At 40.9% G+C, this 21,222-nt stretch overlaps 1 protein-coding gene across 2 annotated transcripts in view; it reads right to left on the bottom strand.

Annotated features, from left to right (window-relative positions):
- Positions 1–1,936: 1,936 nt before the first annotated feature.
- Positions 1,937–21,222, bottom strand: part of mapk1 (mitogen-activated protein kinase 1) — a 91,621-nt gene continuing 72,335 nt past the window's right edge. For both annotated transcript variants that reach the window (XM_072245303.1, XM_072245311.1), the window contains exons 5-9: positions 15,048–15,162; positions 12,910–13,041; positions 10,692–10,801; positions 7,712–7,854; positions 1,937–4,708 (exon numbers count right to left, since the gene is read on the bottom strand). In XM_072245303.1, the coding sequence (XP_072101404.1) occupies positions 7,735–7,854; positions 10,692–10,801; positions 12,910–13,041; positions 15,048–15,162 (477 nt within the window). In that variant the 3' untranslated portion in view covers positions 1,937–4,708; positions 7,712–7,734. The remainder of the gene's footprint in view (positions 4,709–7,711; positions 7,855–10,691; positions 10,802–12,909; positions 13,042–15,047; positions 15,163–21,222) is intronic.

The raw sequence follows: 21,222 nt of genomic DNA, 5'->3' as shown, positions 1-21,222 counted from the left end.
CTGCCTGGTATGGGAATGTACTTCCCTCAATCGTAGGACTCTGCAGAGAGTGCAGACAGCGCATCTGTAGATGTGAACTTCTGACTATTCAGGACATTTACAGAGACAGGTGTGTAAAAAGGGCCCGAAGGATCACTGGGGACCTGAGTCACCCCAACCACAAATTGTTCCAGCTGCTACTATCCAGCAAATGGCACCACAGCATAAAAGCCAGGACCACAGGCTCTGGGAGAGCTTCTTCCACCAGGCCATCAGACCGATTAATTCACACTGACACAACTGTTTTTCTATGTTATATTGACACTCCTGTTGTAAACACTATTTATTATAAATTGCACATTTAGACAGATGTAATGCAAAGATTTTTACTTATGTATGTGAAGGGTGCAAGTAATAAAAGTCAATTCAAGTCCCTACAAAGGATTGTGTTAACGACTGAGAGGAGCACTGCACAGGCAGGGCCCTTAACATTTCAATGATCCATCCCATCCATCCAACAATCTCTTTGATCCCTATCACCAGGCTGGAGGTACTGGCCAAGAACTGTTAGTATGGGAAACAGCTTCTTCCCCTAAGCTGTAAAACTACTTATTCCCCACCACCACCCAGGTCTCATCCTACATGAAGCACCAGTAGGTATCTACTGTTTACTTTTTAAGTTCTGTTGTAAATGTGCCTATTTGTTAACTTGCTTGTATTAATGTTACACTACGTGTTGTATTACATCAGGAATTATGTTAACCATCTCCAGTCGTATGACCAGCAATTCTTTCTCAGTAACTTTGCTTGAAGTTTGTAGTTATCTGTCTTTCCAGAATATTAACTGTTACATGATGCATTCCTTGTTTAATATGATTTTTTCTACCACCAAACTCCCCCCCGCAAAAAACAAACATGGCAACTGATAAGCCCATTCACTCTGCACCTACCAGGTTCACTCTTGCATATCACCACCATTCTTTTCACAGCACCTTTCCATGTAACCATTATAGTTAAGATCTGTCTTTTACCCTTCCCACCAAGGACTTCTTCCTATGAAACTATAGCTCACTTCCAATTTAGTATATGGCAGAATATCTCCATTCAATGCACAACCGTGACAATGAGCTCCTAACAACTCATGATTTTAACCCATCTCTTGAAACAATGAACATTGTTGCCCTCTTGAAACAATGAACGCTATCAATTGAAATCAGCCTTTCCAGCTGGCATTAAAACTGCCAGTTCTAATGCAAGTCATGAGATGTTAGGGTAGACAGAAGATGAAGGATCTCAACCCAAAACAATGGCAATTGGTTCCCCATCCCATACAAATGCTGCTCAACCACCAAGCTCCTCAAGCAGATTATTTGAAGCTTCCCCACCCCCAGCTCATTTTCACCACAGGTGCTGCCTGATCCTTGCATTTTCAACATTTTGTTTTACAGATTTCCACCTCCTGTTAAAACTACTGACACTGAGCAGGTTCATGTGAAGAATGCACTTGTCAAGGAAGAAACAAGCCACAAGTGCAAGTGGTTGGACATCAGGAGGTGCAGAAGGTATGAGGAGAAATTAAAACAGTAAAGCTGCTTGCACAAGAATCTCGAAAATGTTAAGACCAGCGCCAAAACATGACTGTATAATGTTATCCATAAATTTTCTTCCAGCACAATTTTACAAACATTGATTTAATTGACCAGTTTGGTTTTGCCTTCAGTAAACTAACTCTAGTAATGTGGGTTTTACTTGCTTTCCAAGGACATTTAGTCTGGCCTGTCCTTGGGCTCCAGCTAGAAGAGTGGTTGTGCAATCAGGAAGAAGACAATGACATCTCCCTAGTGGCAAACCTGCAAGTTGAGTAAGACATTTGTAATTTTTTGAATTTAATAACCACACCGTCAAAATTCTCCAGAAGTCACATTTCTCATCCCTGTAAATAAAGCTGCATTGTAGATTAATCAATGTACATTTTAATGGAAAAAATAGCCAATAACAAATTAACTGGATTAAAATGCAAAACAATACATTATCCGATATTTAAAAAATTGCATACCACCCTGCATTTTACTTGGTAAATAATTTTGACTATTAATCTTGGTTCTGATAGAAGTAACAATGTCTTCTAATTCTCTTATTGTGTTTGAAAGATCGAATGGTTTTCATGGGAAGGCTATGTAGCTCATGCTCCCATTCCAACTCAACATTCTGCCTTCTCTTACTAACATTTAATTGCAGGGGAGCCATGCTGATCTGCACAATTGTACAGCATGGAAGCCTACTTATACAAAACAAAATTGTAATCTAACAATGTAACAAGTTTTAAACAAGTAGCTTCATCTACACTGTCATAATTGTCCAATATTCCAATTGGAGGAACATGGGCTTTACATAGCTGATCCCTCCAGTTGAGAGAACATTCTCCATAAAGTTTGCTGAACCCTCTCCCTCAAATCTTTCAAAGCTGAGCTTTTCTACTTAATCATTTGGGCTATATTTGACTCTTTATTCCATCAATTCTCAAGCCTATGGTTCTGATTTCGAAGGTTGGAAGGTTGCAATGATGTAATGGAACTTCTGGCAACTTTCTTGGTTGGTTAGCGTTAGCCTCAGTCAGCTCATGCTCCATTTAATCATGCGAACCAATACATGGCAGCTGTCCTTCACCACACTTCTTCTCTCCCAGTGAAAAGGAGAATGGAAGGCCAGAGAAATAAAAGCTTAAAGATCTGATGAATGTATAGGGCACAAGGCAAGACAAGAGATTAGTCATGCACACAGTTAGTTGTGTATAGAACATACTGTATTTAAAAGATGCAGGGAGACACCAATTTAAAGAATTTTACAAGAGCTGTATGTGCCGGAAACAAAAAGAACATTCATTAACTGATTAAATTTTGTTTACATATATAACATTGAAAAAAACTTAAGGCAAAATAAATTTTTGTACCTACAAGTTTGTCCATATATATAATATGCTTAAATCCAATACCAGTCACAATACAATCAGGTATGTCTATGCGGTTACATCACATTTTGACACCTATTGTTGCAGGTTTTCTTCCAATAAAATTTAACCATAACCGCTTTTCCATTTATTATACATGTTTAAATTTCTCCAGAGGGTACACAATTTATAAAGGCAACAGATCAACTAGAACAAAAAGCCAACTGAACAAGTTACATGATAGAGTGCTCTATACAGTTACATCACAGAGTCTGCAAAAGGCGGCTTTTTTTCAAAAAAAAAGGAATTAAGCATGATTTATACAGAAAGCAAAACCAGAAAGAAAACCGAAGGAGGGATTAGGACGAAGCTTGAAGCAGTAAGATTTATTCCTACTATGGGTCTGTATGTGTCCGTGGTAAGTGTGTGTGTGTGTGTGTGTGTGTGTATACACACATGTGTGTGTACGTGTGTGTGTGTGTGCACATGTGTGTGTACGTGTGTATACGCGTGTGTGCGCGCGCGTACGTGTGTGTGGCACTTGGACAGTCTTTGTATACAAAGCTTTAACAGTCATGCTTGGACACAGTAAATTGTACAAGGCAATTGTCACCACAATAGGTTTTGAGACTAAGGATCAGGCACTGCACTTTGAATTCAAATATAGCTAAGAAAGCTCCACATTGTACAGGCTTCATCCACAAACACTCTGCAAACACAGAAAAAGGGACAGGAATCTTTATGACACCCTTCATTCTTAATGCCATAAGCACACAGGGTCTTAGAATTCTAAGCTGCTCTCAAGGAGACCCACTCACTTAGGCTTCCTTCAAAACTACTTGATGTTTTTTTTCCCCCCCAAAGCAAAGTATCCATTTGCATTTCCTCTAATTTAGCCAGCACAGAAATTCTTCAGAGGATGCAAGGCAGACTTTTTCCACAGATCAGGTACTTTATTTTCGATCTGTGTTATCCAATACAAATTTCTGAAATGGAATCCAGTTTGTTTTTATAACAAATTGAATGGAATGTTGTTAAAAGTAAACTAAAGTAATACACAAGTTCTGTTGACATCAGCACTGCATAATATTTCAGGAATATATGCCAGTAATTTACTTTTAAAATCAATAAAAGACATTAGTGAGGGAGCCACCTTGACAGGGCTTTCAGTGTATGAGTACACAATCTATACAACCATTCAACAAAGCAACACTGGTTTAAAAGAATGCAGGTTAGTCACATCTTCTGTCCTTGAATATCTAAATATTTTCCTATGCTTGGGGGATCTCACAGGAACATGCAAGGAATAGAAATCCCACACAATGCATTCAAAGATTTGAAGCATTTGATGTGACCAGACACAGCAACTGTAATACTGAATCATCAGTTATGTTTCAATATATCTCAAAGTGCATCAAAAAAACTAAACTGAAGTGCTCAAAATGTGTCTGTGGTATTTTCTGTATATTTATTCACCAAGTCAGTCCTGCTTTCTTTCAAACACCATTGCTAAGTTACATAGGATATAGATCACTAAATGTGCGCACACAGGCTGTACAACTTTCTGATCTGCTGCAGATACCAATACAACTGTGTGAATTCTCATCTCCACAGCAAGCAAAATAAAATGCCAAGGCTTCCAGTATGGACGATCTCCACGGTTACAGGTGCCATGGCAGAGTTTTTAAGAGTATAATGGATAAGCTGAGATGCGCGAGACAGGATTCAGGAGGAGTTAGAAACAAACGAAATCTGAGCATGTCCAGTCCTGCAGTCCTGGCCCTAGAAAGACAATGAAAGTTAGTATAACTTTGATGCATAATTCTTGCTGTGAAAAACAAAATGCCGGTGATGCACAGCCCACTTGTTAACAGTTGAGAAATGTTAATGCATGATCTGCCAACATTTTATACTTGTTTCAGATTCCTACTTTGTAGTTCAAATCTTGATATCACAACTTGTTAACCTGCAACTTAATCACAGAATTCCAGCTTAATTTAGAATTCCCCTGTACTGTTCGATCCATACAGGACAATGTTCAGGGAGCATAAAACTGACAATGAAAACTTCTAGAATGATGGATACAAATGAAATCCCTCAGTTAGCAACAGGGGAACAGAAACAACAGATCAAGTGAATAAATACTTTCAGGCCATCTTCAGATCCAAATGTAAGGAATCTCAAGTCCAGTGAGAGAGAACAACCAAAGAAAATCAGTATTACTGAGGAAAATGGTGTTAGAGAAAATAGGAATTAAATCCCACATGGTAGACTAGTCCAGGAGGTTTGATCACATGGTCTGTAGCCAACTGGATACAAAATTGGCTTGGTGGAAAGACAGCAGGTGGGAGGGGTGTGTTGTTTCTCCCCCACTGGAGGTGTGTGACCAGTGGTATGCTGCAGGTTCTGGTGCTGGGGTTCATTTACCAGAAATAATTGGATTACATAGTTGTCAACATGGTAAATTTGCAAATAACACCAAAGTCAGTGCCGATGCATTTTTTTTGCCAGTGAGAGAGGAATCATTGCTGCTGCTTATGCACAGGAGGGAGGGGAGCAGGGGGGGCACTTTGGGATTCTAACAATTAACTGTCTTTCATTCTTTGGGGCACTCCTTTTGTGGATGGTTGCGAAGAAAAAGCATTATAGGATGTATATTGTATACGTTTCTCTGACATTAAACGAACCTTTGAAATTAGTGTGGTGGACAGTGAAGAAAGTTGTCCAAGTTTACTATAGGATGTAAATAAACTGGGAAAGGACATTCAGGAATGACAGATAGAATTTAACTCAGACACATTTGAAGTGGTGTATTTTGACAAGTTAACCAGGGCAAGAATTGCACAGTAAATTACTGTGGAGTGACATAGAACAGAGGAAATGTGGGGTTAAACACAGAGTCCCCTGAAAATGACAATACAAAGTGAAGTTGCATGCCAAGGTAGCCTTCATTGAACGGGGGCACTAGGTTCAAAAGTTGCAACATCAAGACAGCTGTAAAAGATGCAGGTGAGACTGCATTGGGAATATTGTGATAGCAGCTTGTTGCTATACTACAAAAAGGATGGGATTAAGCTGCAGAAGGTACAGAAAAGAATCACAAGGACACAGAAGATTTACAAGGACATTACTGAGATTAGAGGATTTGAGTTACAAGGCAAGACTGCTTTTCCTGGACAGAAAGTGGCTGAGGGTTGTAGTTATACAGTTTTAAAAGATCATGTGAGACATAGATAAGGTGCAGGGTCACAGTCTAAAATGAAAGGTCATAGGTTTAAAGTGGGGGAGTGAAGACAAACATGCAGGGCAAGTTTCTCCCACACATGGAGGGTGGTGGGTATGTGCAATGAGCCACTACTGGTGGTGTTAGAGGTGGATACAAATGTAAGAGTTGATACATTTGGACAGGTATGCAGATAGGAAAGGTTAAGAGGTTCAGAAGGATCTTGGGCCAAATGCAGAAAAATGGGAGTAGATTTCAAAAACATCTTGGTCAGATTGGAGATGTTGGGCCAAGAGGCCCATTTCCATGTTGTACATGTCTAATTCTCTATGAAGTGGCCCTAGAAACAGTGGATATAATTGGTGGTCATTTCCCATCATTTGGACTCTAGTTTAATTCTTCTAGATTTGGAGGTTAATTAATGCAAACCCACAAAAAAAAAGGAGGGGGAGAGGGGAAAAAAAAAAGTAAATTATAGACTGGTTAGCCCGAGAACAGTTGTATTGAACCAGTTAGACACCAGCAATAGAAAACTATTTAGAATCTTTCTGTGAGAAGAATGGAATAGATTGTTAGCTCTTTGTTACATCTCTAGTTCTTTCCCTAAACTCACTTGATAACTTAAACCCTTTATCGGTAACCTCATCCATCTTTGGATACAAGGCTCAAGTCAAAATCCTTAGGGCAGTAATCTGGCATGGTGAAATGTAAAATGTAGTAAATCAATATAACAAAGTAAACAAATCCAGAAATCTGAGTTGTACCTTTAACTGAAAGAAATGAGTTCAAAGGGATTTTGCATTTGTGAATAATACTTTTCAGATTCCAGATTGCATGTTGGGTCTAAGGAATTATTTTACTAACTGGCACGGAACAAAGAATTTTCCCCTCAAAACTTGCCCTAGTTGGAGAATCTAAGGAATGCTTAGTTATGTGAATTATATATCTCGGTACTGAAGGTAAAACAATGTGGTGCGAATAACTGCACCAAGATCAGACATTAGCTAGAAGGCTGATCCTTTTGGCACAAGCTCATTAACCAACAATCCGATTTATAATCTCTAAGAACTGGTCTTATGGGGAATAAGAACAGACCAAAAACTTCAAGCTTAGAGAAGTGTATTAGATCAGACCAAAATTAACCTTCATTCTAAGACAGCCAAGGTGCTTAATGCCATCAATAAATGTCTGGTGCAGAATCTATTCAATTCCTCATCACTAGTATTTCTTATTAAAACTTAAGGGATCAACCAACATTGGAACCCCTCAGGGAAGTTTCATATCAGAAGGTTAGAAAGTCGAGCACGATTTACTTTTGGGGTGAGTATTTATTTATTTCTGTTAGAAATACAGCACAAAGCAGGCTCTCCTGGTCCAACAAGTCACAGCCATTTAACCCTAGCCTAACCATAGAACAATTTACAACGACCAATTGATCTACTAACCCACACATCTTTGGACTGTGGGAAGAAACCAGAGCACCCAGAGGAAATCCACACGTATCATGGGAAGCGCTTGTATGGCCCTCAGTTGTTTCTGTATACCAGTATGTTGAAATTTACCTGTATGCAAGGGTGCTTGTAGTTTAGGAATGCTGATAATGTGGTTGAAATCTGGCCGTCTCCTCAAAAATCAGCTCTTTCAGCTTCTCCTTGGGTAGGTCATCCAATTCCATATCAAACTTAAAAGGGGCTTCTGCAATAGGCTAAAATTGCAACACCAATTAATACAGTTTCTGGAGAATAAAATACCAACAATTGCCTAAAGGTTTCCTCTTGAACATCATGATTCCTAAACACAGTAGATCAAGTTTAATGCTAATTAACAGACCGTGGAATTCTTCACCTTAGGAAATGAAACCATTTAGCTGCCTAAGCTTGTGCCAATAAAGAGCTATTCCCTACACCAACGTTACTTAAAATGTCAATACTGTAATATAGTTTCTTCCTTTTCAAAATTTGAAATGATTCGGCTACCATGTGGCTGCATCACCTCTCACCTACATTTCCTCCTCCTCCTGGCTTTCTGTAACACTTCATTTTCCACCACACTACACCCCACTCTCCTTGCTTAAAGCTTACACTCAATTCTGAAAGACTAATATTAGCTTATTTTGATCTTTAGATATTACCTAACATTAATTGTACATAACTGCCCCATTAATTTTATGAAATACTTCCTTTCAAAGAACTCCGAGTTCCAAGCCCTGATGTGCACCCCCAGAAGCAAGACCAAATCAAACCCACTCTTCCTTCTACAGCAATTCTCACATTGCAATTCCAGATCCAAGATTGTTTGTCATTTCCAGAACACAAGAATGTAAAGGAGAACAAAATAATTGTTACTCCAGATCCAATGCAACAAAAAAAACATACTAAGATAAAGTAATAAAACACAATAAGTATAAATAAGATAGCTTGTATACATAGACTGACTGTATGTATATCAAGTGATGCCTAGTACAGGAGTGTCTGTACACAAGGTGGCTCTGACAAGAAATGATAAGGTACTAGTTGGTGGGGTGGATTAATGGGTGGAGGTGTGGATCAGCCTTACTGCTTGGGAAAAATACTGTTGGAGTCTAGTGGTCCTAGTGTGAATGCTACACAGCCTTCTCCATGATAGGAGTGGGACAAACAGTGCATGAGCAGGGTGGGTGAGATCCTTTATCTGATTCCTAGTCTTCTTCTGGCACTTTTCTGTATATATGCCCTTGATGGCAGGTAGGCTTGGGCCAGCGATTTGCTGACAGTTTTGACCCCATCGTAGAGACTTCATGTCTACCACGAAGCAGTTTCTGTAGCATGCAGCACGTTAGGATGCTCTCTGCTGCACAGTCCAACGCATTTCCACCTCCTCAGAAAGTAGAGGCATTGGTGAACTTTCCTGATCGTGACTGAATCTGTAATCTCCCCCAACTTCAAAACCCTATTATCTGCACCCATACCCCAACCCCAGCCCCTTGACCATCCTGAAATTACTCCATCACTGTTGGCCATGCCTTCAACTAGAAAACACCAAGCTCTCAAATTTAAAAATGCAAACACGAGGAAATCTGCTGATGCTGGAATTTCAAGCAACACACATAAAAATTGCTGATGAATGCAGCAGGCCAGGCAGCATCTATAGGTTGGAGGCTACCCAGACGGAATATAAGGTGTTGTTCCTCCAACCTGAGTGTGGCTTCATCTTGACAGTAGAGGAGGCCATGGATAGACAGAGCAGAATGGGAATGGGATGTGGAATTAAAATGTGTGAGAGTCGGCTAGGGTGATATACTGCATCCGGTGCTCCCAATGTGGCCTTCTATATATTGGCAAGACCCAACACAGGCTGGGAGACCTTTTCGCTGAACACCTACGCTCTGTCCGCCAGAGAAAGCAGGATCTCCAGAGGCCACACATTTTAATTCCACGTCCCATTCCCATTCTGGTATGTCTATCCATGGCCTCCTCTACTGTCAAGATGAAGCCACGCTCAGGTTGCAGGAACAACACCTTATATTCCGTCTAGGTAGCCTCCAACCCGATGGCATGAACATTGACTTCTCTAACTTCCGTTAATGCCCCACCTCCCCTTCGTACCCCATCCATTATTTATTATTATTTTTTTCTCTTTCTCCCTCTGTCCCTCTCACTATACTCCTTGCCCATCCTCTGGGATTCCCCTCTCCCCCTTTCTTTCTCCCTAGGCCTTCTGACCCATGATCCTCTCATATCCCTTTTGCCAATCAACTTTCCAGCTCTTAGCTTCATCCCTCCTCCTCCTGTCTTCTCCTATCATTTCGGATCTCCCCTTCCCACTTTCAAATCTCTTACTATCTCTTCTTTCAGTTAGTCCTGGTGAAGGGTCTCGGCCCGAAACGTCGACTGTACCTCTTCCTATAAACGCTGCCTGGCCTGCTGCGTTCACCAGCAATTTTTATGTGTGAAGCTCTCAAATTTCTTCCCTAAACCTGAGATGTGCATCTTTCTTTGCTTTTAAGAGTCTTCTTGACCAAGCATTTGGTTACTTGTCCAAATGTCTCCTCATTAAGTCAATGCCAAATTTTGTTAGCAATATGCCATGCATTAGTTTGCTAGAATAAAGGTGCATTATAGGTAAATACAACTTCTGTTTGTGCAAAACAGAGAGTCTTTGCAGCCTGCTTTTATCAGTGATTGACTTTTATATAGTTCCAAGTGAAGAAATATTATTGCCCCCTTCCAGTCCATGGGTACTATTCCTACTGGCCCCATAGCAGACTGAAGCTAGTTAAGAGAAACAATTTAAAAAAAAACTTCTCATTGTTTGTAGCAGAGATTGAAGCGTAATATCTGTCACAACAAAGAGCTCAAGAACATTTCACCTCCTTATATTGGTGAGCTTTTTTTTGATTGTGTAGAAATCTGTTCTGGGACTAGATTGGACCAAAATTGGTTGTGCGAGATGTGTCCTCCCAAGAGATTGAAACTGTTCACAGTTTTCATTGCTGTGCCGTCAATGTAAAGAGGGGTGTGAGTGGTGCAGCTTTCTAATATGGAAGTCAATGTTGCATCCTACCTCATCACTGGGATCGTAGTACTGTTCCAGGTAAGGGTGAGCAAGAGCTGCCTCCACTTCAATCCTCTTGTGTGGGTTGAAAGTCAACATTTTATCCAATAAATCCAGAGCTGGAAGAGAAAGGGAACATTATACATCAAAATTAGCAAATGCACATTTCTCATTTACACAGCTATTTGTAATATTAAGCTGCCACATTTTCTTCATTTTAACCTACTCTAAAATCAATGCAACTCTTCCCTCCTACATAATTCACCACTTTTCTATCATCCATGTGCCTAAAATGCCCCTAATGTATCTGCCTCTACAACACCATGGCAGGGTATTCCATACACTCATTAGTCCGTGTGAAACAAACTTACCTCTAACATCTCCCCTATACTTCCCTCCAATCACCTTAAAATTATGCCTCCTGGTATTAGTCATTTCTACCCTAGGAAAAAGTTTCTAGCCATCCACTCAATCTATGCCTCTTATCATCTTGTACACCTCTATTTATGTCACCCCTCATCCTCCTTCACTCAACCTATCCTTGTATGACATGCTCTCTAATCCTGAAAAACCTTCTCTGCATCCTCTCTAAAGCTTATACATCCTTCTTATAATAAGGCAAGCAGAACTGAGCACAATAATCCAAGTGCGGTCTAACAGAAACATAGAAAACCTACAGCACAATACAGGCCCTTCAGCCCACAAAGCTGTGCTGAACATGTACTTACTTTAGAAATTACCTAGGGTTACCCACAGCCTTCTATTTTTCTAAGCTCCATGTGTCTATCCAGGAGTCTTTTAAAAGACCCTATCATATCCACCTCCACCACTGTCGCCGGAAGTCCAGTCCACGCACTTATCACTCTCAGCGTAAAAAACTTACCCCAACAACTCTTCTTCCTTCTTCCAAGCACCTTAAAACTGTGCCCTCTCGTGTTAGCCATAAATCAGGGTTTAATAGCACAATAATGCTCTAACCAGCAACTGCTCAAGAATTGAGAATTGGATTTTCCAAAAATACAGTATACTGGATTGTGCAATGGTTGAACACTGTCATATGATATCTGGGTGCAATGAGCTTCTGTTGATGTTTTCCACATGCACGGTGCTAACGTCCTGAGGTCAGTACTGAAGATCAAAGCTTGAAGGTCGATCTAATGTCCAGAAATTGAGGCATAGTGGCTGAAGCCCTGGGTCTGAGTCCGCAAATCCACTGTGGAAGTTAGAGGCCTGATGACCACAAGTCCACCGAGGAAGTTAGAAGCCCAATGACCGCAAGCCCACTGGGGAAGTTGGAGGCTCAGTGACCAAGTCCACAAGCCCACTGGGGAAGTTAGAGGCCCAGTGACCGAGTCCACAAGTCCACTGGGGAAGTTAGAGGCCCGATGACTGCGAGTCCACAAGTCCCATTGGGTTGGAGGCAGCCCGTCCTCAGACTGGAGGACTGCGTGTGGGGGTGGATAGAAGGAAGGAAGGGGGCTTGTTTTACTGCTATTTTGTTGTCATTGTTCTACTGAAGATTATAGCTGCTACATTCACACCAAAATGTGTAGCAATACTTGCAGGTTGCCTCCAGCACGTCCATAGGTTGTGTTGGTTGTTAACATAAATATCCATTTCACTGTATGTCTCAATATACATGTGATAAATAAATGAATCTGATTCAGCAAGGCTGATTAAGTTAATTTGAGATGCATCAGGAAAGCTCACACCCACAGGACAAGATAGACAGCCCTGAAATAGAGAGTTGAACTGAGGAGGAAACGATGTGAACCTTTAATACAGCTTGTGGAAGTATTTATTCCTTGCATTTTGATGAAAGATTACCAAACCAAAATTATGTATTCCTCTACCTACAGATGCTTGTTGACTACTTTTAAATTTTATATTCTATGATTTCCAAATGGTTAAATCATTGATACACTCATCTGCTATGAACCTTACAGGCAATACATGAATGCAAGTCAACACATCACTGGGTAAATCGAAAATGGATTTTGGCTACCAATCTTCATCTGACCTTTCCAGTATTGCACACTTTTTCAGTTTGGGCCAAAGGGAAAGTCACCAAAACATAGTATTATTCATGTACTATTCCCTAGAAAGGGCTTTTCAGGTTTGGGTGTACCTTTTGTAATGTACCTCAACCGTTAAATTTCTTTTCAAGTCTCACTTCAGACAATGATACAAGCACATTAGTACAAAAATCACTGCTGCTAAATCTTACCTTTTCCATCAGCTTTGGGGAACAACCTGTTCCAAGGAACTTTGTTCTTGTGTGGCAGAGATTGCAGGTAGTTTCTGGCTTTGACATTGATTATACAGTTCAGATCCTCTGGAGAAGGTGAGCCAAGAATACCTAAAAGAGATTGTGATCCAGCATGTAACCTTATTCAGCCAGTAAATTTATTGTCCGGTAAAGCATGCAGACAAAATTCCACATTTAATCACTTGCCCTATTTGCCAATCTCAGCTGTACATTATCTGCTTATGAACAGATGGTTTCAATTTTCCCACACAGTGCTCCCCTCACTAATAATCCCAGATTCTTTATTACATCAAATGACAGCGTAATTCCAAATGGGATGACTTACCCAAAGTCGCAAGATCAGGTTCTCCATTGAAAAAAACACTAGTTGATAATCAAAATTTCAGCTTTCCCAGCTCAATTAAATTATCCAGCCACAGCTCTAACCATGGTAGAAATAAATTGTAAGAGAAGAAAATTGACCTGAAATAGCGGAAGCATCTAAACTGCAACTATAGTGAAGTCAACAATGGCTTGGGGCTGCATACTGTAGTTCAACTACATAACTTTGAGCAACTGTGGTTAGAAACTTAGAAAACCTACAGCACAATACAGGCCCTTCGGCCCACAAAGTTGTGCTGAACATATCCCTACCTTAGAAATTACTTGGCTTACCCATAGCCCTCTACTTTTCTAAGCTCCATGTACCTATCCGAAAGCCTCTTAAAAGACCCTATGGTATCCACCTCCACTACCGTAGCCAGCAGCCCTTTCCACGCACTCGCCACTCTCTGTGTAAAAAAACTTACCCTGACATCTCCTCTGTACCTACTCCCCAGAACCGTAAACCTGTGTCCTCTTGTGTCAACCATTTCAACCACAACTCCTGGGGTGCAGTCACAGTTAGTTTCAATTAACCCTGAATACGAAGTCCACTCCACAGAAGTTAATTGAAGATAAAGTGCACACTGCAATAAGACTGAAGAGATGGGGCAGTGACAGCACTATAGTGCTAGTCTTCACTGAGACTGGCACCACTGCAGACTTGTTGATGAGTCTCATGGTTTGCATATTGTCAAACACAAGACAAATTTAGGGCATCGCAAACACTCACTTGAGAATAGTCCAAAAACATTAACGAGCTTAAAATGAGACATGTATAGTGACTGATGCTGCTCCTGGCATTGCTCTTGGGAGTTTCAGCACAGTGGTGATCACATCCACTGTGCCACTAGATGGAATGAAATTCACACTGCAATTCCAGGACCAGCACTGGGAGGAGGAAACTAGCGAAACTACACTGTAATTATCACAGTCAGAATGCCTCTTTTCTTGAAGATGCTCATGACTACAGTATCTAAGGTCTCCTGGTACAAATACTCCTCTTGGGTGAGCTGTGGCTTCATGACTAAAGTTCTTCACTAAGTTTCAGAATTTCAATGGCGATATTGTCTGCTCTCAAGGGTTCATCATTCTTTAGTTGGGATGTTCTCTGAATTCTTTCTGGTCAGGGGAAGTGGTAAGAATGGCCTGAACAGATTGCAACTGAGGAGATCTCAAAATTTTCCTACCAGTAACTGATTGCCTCTCCACCCTCCACTGCTGTCCTGGGCTCCCTGAGCAAGGTTGCTACAGCTATAGAAAGCTTTTGCAGTGGTGAAGTTCCTGATCATGAGTCTTTCCATCCATCACCCAGTTCCTTGTATCATGGGTGTCTGCCGGATCTCTGCCTTCAGGCATAAGTATAACAGTTTTGCTTCCACTGTAGAATAGTGCAACCTTTAATCCAGGAACCCCTGGTGTTTGCAATTAATCAACTGTTCAATCTCTGGTCGTTCTCCAGCTAATCCTGTTTCTTCCCACAGTCAAACCAATAGCTTGCACACTTCACAGCAAGATTCACACAAAATAGATCATTGAAGTGAAATATACTCTAGTGCAATTTCAAATGAAAGGAAAAACATTTACCAACTAATGTTCTTCCTTCTGAAAGATTTCCACCACCTCATTCAGATACTAAGGTCAGGTTAAATGCTGTAACTATTCCACTAGAAAGCCATCTCCTCTTATTCATAAAATGAAAAGCCATTAAGTTAAGGTGGTACTTTATTTCTTACCAAGGATATGATTGAGCTGGTCCAAATAATGTTTGCCTGGGAAAGTCGGTCTACTGGACAGCATCTCAGCCAGAATACAGCCTACTGACCAGATATCAATTGACTTGGTATAACCCTGTAAGAAAAACATTTTGTTTTACATTGGAATTTAATTATAAATATAGAGCAGCCAGGACAGTTCAATTAGTTTTATAATAAATCCTATACTTAAGAAATAAACTAACCCTTTTCTGTTTGCTATTAAGTGTTCTGCAGGCATCCATTTAATGCAATGCTACCCTTATTATTTTATTTATAAAACAGACTAGCAATTGCATCCACAAAAAACTGAACTGCAGAAGTGAAATGATATATACCCATGAGACAAATCAGAACAGAAAATTAGCTACACAAAGCTTTAGTACTCCTACAAATTTAAAAAGCTTTAGCCTTGGGCATAAATGCAGACGTGAGGAATGCTTCCATATTTATCCATGGTGCTCTTGAACAATCCATGTGATCAAGATTGCCTAATGAATTGGATTTCACTTCAGTACGATGAAACTTGTTACCAGTGAAAATAAACTGTAAGGAGTTCTGTGGGTTTGCACACAGATTGATGTTACGGAACTGGACTTGTGCAATAGGTTCCACCAAGAGTTGTGGCTTCCATTTACTACTGTGGTGACCACCGGAAAAATGAGTTTGAACTTAAATAATACTCTCTATGCCAGCTGCAGCACTGCCTCCATGGAGGGGAGGGAACAGAAGGTGTGAATAACTTTGTGTTCCATCTGTCTGAAACCCCACATGATGATCTGATCGATTCCTGTGCTGCTGATGGCCCCATGACACTGCAAGATGCTAACTGATCAAGGAACCAGAGATTAGTTTAGAATATAAAACATGGAAATCTACAGCACTATACAGGCCCTTTGCCCACAATGTTGTGCCGACCATGTAACCTACTCTAGAGACTGCCTAGAATATCTAAGAGGCACTTAGAGGCTCTTAAAAGAACCTACTGTATCCGCTTCCACCACTGCCACCAGCACTACATTCCACACATCCACCACTACTGTGGAAAAACTTACCCCTGACATCCCCTCTTCACCCACTTCCAAGCACCTTAAAACTATGCCCCCTCGTGTTAGCCATTTCAGCCTGGGAAAAAGCCTCTGGCTATCTGCACGATCAGTGCTACCAAGTTTAATGAAGATCAAGGCCAGTGGACAGAGAATCACTAAATCAATTTCTATAACAATGACCATTCAATACAGAGGCTTGCAAAGGTGTACAAGACAGTCATAATGTGGACTCTTCAGTGTCTTTGTGCAACATGTTCCCAATTTTTCAAAGTTCAAAGTGCATTTATTATCAAAGTATGTATACAAAATACCAATTTTGAGATTTTTCTCCTTACTGTCAACCACAACACAATAGAACCCATCAAAAGTGAGCAAATAATATTCAGAACTGAAGTTCAGGGGTGTGAATCCACAGCCACAAAGCCAATCACAGCTGATCCAAGAACCTTTTAGTTGCAGGCCACAACCGGAGTTCAGCACAGAAATGAGTAAACCTCATGGAGCTAATTGCAAAGTTCATACTTGCTCCCAGATGCTCCAGTTTTATAACACTCCAGTAGTGGAGTGAAATTGGACATCTTGGGTGCTAACTGTCTGGAGGTGAAAAATTAAATCGTTTACTGTAGTAATGCCTCTGTAGATTCCCCCTGGAAACAATCCTGAGTGCGATCTGCTCTGGACAACACCATCTTACTATATTATCTACAAAAAAAAACAACAAGTTCGTGGGTTCAATCTTCCAGCAGTTGCATTTCCAATTTTCAGACTGACAGATAGAAAACTAAGCTAACAAAATGCCTTTGGGTTATGAAGGAAATGTTTAAAGAATTACCTTCTCTCAGAAAACAAAAGTGCATGAAGAATAATTTTATTATTAGTACCTTCACACATTAATAGCCTGAAATCCCTGGTAATTCAGAGGTGAACATTAAGGCTACATCCACACTAGACCGGATAAATCTGTAACCAAAGCTTTTTCTCTTCGTCCACACTGAAACTGCGTTTTCTTCCTCCGAAAACAGAGCTTTTCTAAAACGCTGTCGAGTGTTTAAATCTGAAAATGCCGGTTGGGCGTTGTAGTGTGCACGGGGTAACCGGAGGTTTTAAAAAAACCTGTCGTCCCTTTCATTGGTGAAAACACTATGGCTGTAGGAAATGTTTCTGGGTGACCCCTTTGTGGGAGTGGGGAAGATATTGGTGGGGCCACCCGGGGGTCTGTGTGTCCGTATGTGTAGCTATTGTAGTGGCTGTGAGGCCAGTATTGTGGCGGTGAAAAGTGCTGGGGGCAGGGGGAGCCATCATATTCCTCATCATTGCAAATCTCTCTGCAACAGAGTTAGTCAGTTTTTCAATGTTCGTCGTCAGCCGGGTCATACTGTCTGTGAACTCCCTGTCAGTTGCCTCCATACGCTCCAGTATTTGTTTTTTAGTTTCAAGTCCTCCTGCGCGAGAGCCAACAGTTTTCCATCGTTTGGCAATTTTCTTTTAAGTTTTTCAAGTCTGTAACTGGATAAGCGCACACCAAGTATACTGTTTCTTCTTCACTTGTTTTCCGTAAATGTGTCCTGCGCATGCCCAGTAGGAGGAGATTCGCCCAAATACCTGTTTCGGAGGTATTTTCAAAAACGCCTGGTGTGGATGCCTATCGTTTTTACGCGAAATCCGCATTTTCAAAATTATCCAGTATAGTGTGGACATAGCCTAAGTTGTCCTCAGCCTGGAACAGACAGTTTGGGACAAGAGAATAGAAGAAATTAATTGCAAACCTACCACTAGTATTCAAGCAATTTCTATTGATTCCCTGGGTTATCAAAAGGATCTGTTTCATTTAAAGAAAAAGGATAGAATTACCAAACTGTGCTGTGTTTGGATCTATTTTAAGAACTGAACATGTCTGCATCATGAGCTTATGCATTTCTTAAAATCTTCCCATACAACATTACAATCAAAAGCGGGTATAACCAAGATGCAAATCTGTAAAAGTATTTTAAAACTGATGAGCAAAACTACTGTGTGTCTGCTCAAATGATTCAACTAAAAGTTCCCAGAAAGTGATTTACAGAATAGAATACCAAGAAGTTGGCCTGTCTATAACATGAACTTCCTCAGTTCCCAGAAATTTGGTGTTTTGATATAATTTTAAGGTTATTCTAATTTTCTGATTGCTAGTTCTTTTGAATTCCCAGAATTGCTTCCAGGGGAAATCTACTGAGGCACTGCTACATTAAACAATTTAACTTTTAACCTCCAGACAATTAGCACCCAAGATGTCCAATTTCACTCCAGTACTGGTGTGTTATAAAATTGGAGCATCTGGGAGCAAGTATGAACTTTGCAATTAGCTGAGAAACTGGAGTCAACTTCTAAATCAATAATGGCTCATTTGAAAAACCACGTCTATGCCAATATTGCAGCTTGCTAAATAGGAATTCCAAAGGAAACTAGCAATCAGAAGATTAGAATAACCTTAAAATTATATCAAAACACCAAATTTCAAGACATATGTCAGTGATAATAAATCTGATTTGGATTCTAATATACCAATACATTAAATTGATTTTCAGCTAAGTGTGTTAAGCTGCATTTCTGACAAAAATTTACCGATCAAGTAACCAAGGCTTGATCCTGACCCAATGCACATTATCTGCGATCATGTGGGTTTCCTTTCACAGCTGGTTGGCAGGTTAATTGGTCACACAATTCTAGTACGTGGGTAGAGTAGTACAGTAGACCCTCCATATCTGTGGGTCAGGATCGAAAACAAAACCCGAAAGTTCTCTCCAGCACTCATTGTTTGAGCATTGTTCGCCTCGCATCTCGTTTGGTCGCTACTTGTGTTGTGTGCACCCTTTGTTTCTGTGAAAAAATGGCTCCTAAAAAGCAATTAAGTGGTCAAAGAAGTTCCTCAAAGGCTAAGGTAAAGTACTGCAATCTAGAGATGATTAAAAGCATTACTCGTTGTTTGAGCATTGTTTGCCTCGCGTCTCGTTCGTTCGCTACTTGCGTTGGGAGCGAGAGGAAGGGATTTAAGGCTAGTCAGGGACGGATGGCTAGCTATGTAAAGCACTACGGCCTCAAGAACTTAAAAGATCACGGGAGAATCGGCATCGGCTGATGCCGAGACTGCATCAGCGTTCCCAGAAGAGCTACGATGGTTGCGTCTGTACTCAACAGGTATAGGCTTTTTTCCCTTGTCATTATTCCCTAAACAATGCAGTATAACAACTACCATAGTGTTTACATCGTATTAGGTATTATAAGTAATTTAGAGATGATTTAAAGTATATGGGAGGATGTGCATAGGTTATATGCAAATACTACGCCTTTTATATGCGGGACTTGAGCATCCGCAGAATTTGGTATCCGCAGGGGATTCCGGAACTAAACCCCCGCGGATACGGAGGGTCAACTGTAGTAACTATTAATAAACAAACAAATTACCATTCTCCATATTTCAATCCTCAGAAAAGCACCAAGAATTTAACACAGACAGTTAAGAACAAATACTGGAGAAAGCTGTAGTAGATAAGGATTCCTTTGTGGGGTTGCTCACAAAAAGGTAGATGAATCTCTTGCAGCTGCTGACAGTACACTTTCAGCTCCAGTGTCTGCACTTTAGACAAGTATCGTCCCACAACACCCCCTCCCTCACCAACCACACTTATCCACAGTCACTATAACCATACTTTGTGCTTTTACAGGTCAGTGGTGACCCACAGAAAAATACTGTCTTGCAACAGGAACATTGAGTATCATTCAAGTTATGGACACTATTTTTTTTTATATAAAGGAAACAGGCTTACTTGAAACAAAAAGCTGCCCTTAGTGTTCAGAATTAATTATAGTAATCGTCAACAACCACCGAAGCACATAAATAATTATGTTGGGTTTTCACTGACAGTTGATGAGTAAAACATACAAAAGCAACATTTTAAAACTGTGGAGACTTCGTCTTCTCCACAACCATACATTAGTCAAGACTTTCAGATTGAACAATGGGGCTGCTCAAGTCTATAAAATATAACAGATTTATTTCACCCATGGGGAAGTCACACATTTGGACGGTTGTTACTGAGAAGTAATTCAGTTTAATTCCAATGTCTTTAACTCATGTCCAATAATCATTACAACAGCCTTTGCGCTGTTGCAGACAGCACAGGTCAAGTCACTTCCAGCACTTTGCATCTTCCCCATGCAGCTACACAGTACTAAATGAGACTCCAAAGAGTCCTCCTCAGGAGCAAATTCAGCATCAATGAATCAGCTATTCATCAATCATGACATTCTTGCAAACACGAGGAAATCTGCAAATGCTGGAAATTCAAGCAACACACACAAAATGCTGGTGGAACGCAGCAGGCCAGGCAGCATCTATAGGAAGAAGTACAGTCCACATTTCAGGATGAGACCCTTCTTCAAGACTAACTGAAAGAAGAGATAGTAAGAGATTTGAAAGTAGGAGGGGGAGGGGGAGATCCGAAATGATAGGGGAAGACAGGAGGGGGAGAGATGAAGCTAAGAGTGGGAAAGGTGATTGGCAAAAGGGATACAAAGCTGGAGAAGGGAGAGGATCATGGGACGGGAGGCCTAGGGAGAAAGAAAGGGGGAGGGGAGCACCAGAGGAAGATGGACAGCAGGCAAGGAGTTATTGTGAGAGGGACAGAGAGAGAGAAAAAAGAAAAAAAAAATAAATACGGGATGACGTAAAAAGGGGAGGAGGGGCATTAACGGAAGTTAGAGAAGTCAATGCATGCCATCAGGTTGGAGGCTACCCAGACGGAATATAAGGTGTTGTTCCTCCAGCCTGAGTGTGGCTTCATCCTGACAGTAGAGGAGGCCATGGATAGACATATCAGAATGGGAATGGAACGCAGAATTAAAATGTGTGGCCACTGGGAGATCCTGCTTTCTCTGGTGGACAGAGCGTAGGTGTTCAGTGAAACGGTCTCCCAGTCTGCGTCGGGTCTCACCAATATATAGAAGGCCGCAGCAGGAGCACTGGACGCAGTACATCACCCCAGCCAACTCACAGGTGAAGTGTCGCCTCACCTGGAAGGACTGTCTGGGGCCCTGAACGGTGGTTAGGGAGGAAGTGCAAGGGCATGTGT

Source organism: Mobula birostris, chromosome 2 (assembly GCF_030028105.1).
Source record: "Mobula birostris isolate sMobBir1 chromosome 2, sMobBir1.hap1, whole genome shotgun sequence".
Lineage (NCBI taxonomy): Eukaryota > Metazoa > Chordata > Chondrichthyes > Myliobatiformes > Myliobatidae > Mobula > Mobula birostris.
The sequence above is the reverse complement of the archived record's forward strand: the minus strand, read 5'-3'. Positions and strand labels throughout refer to the sequence as shown.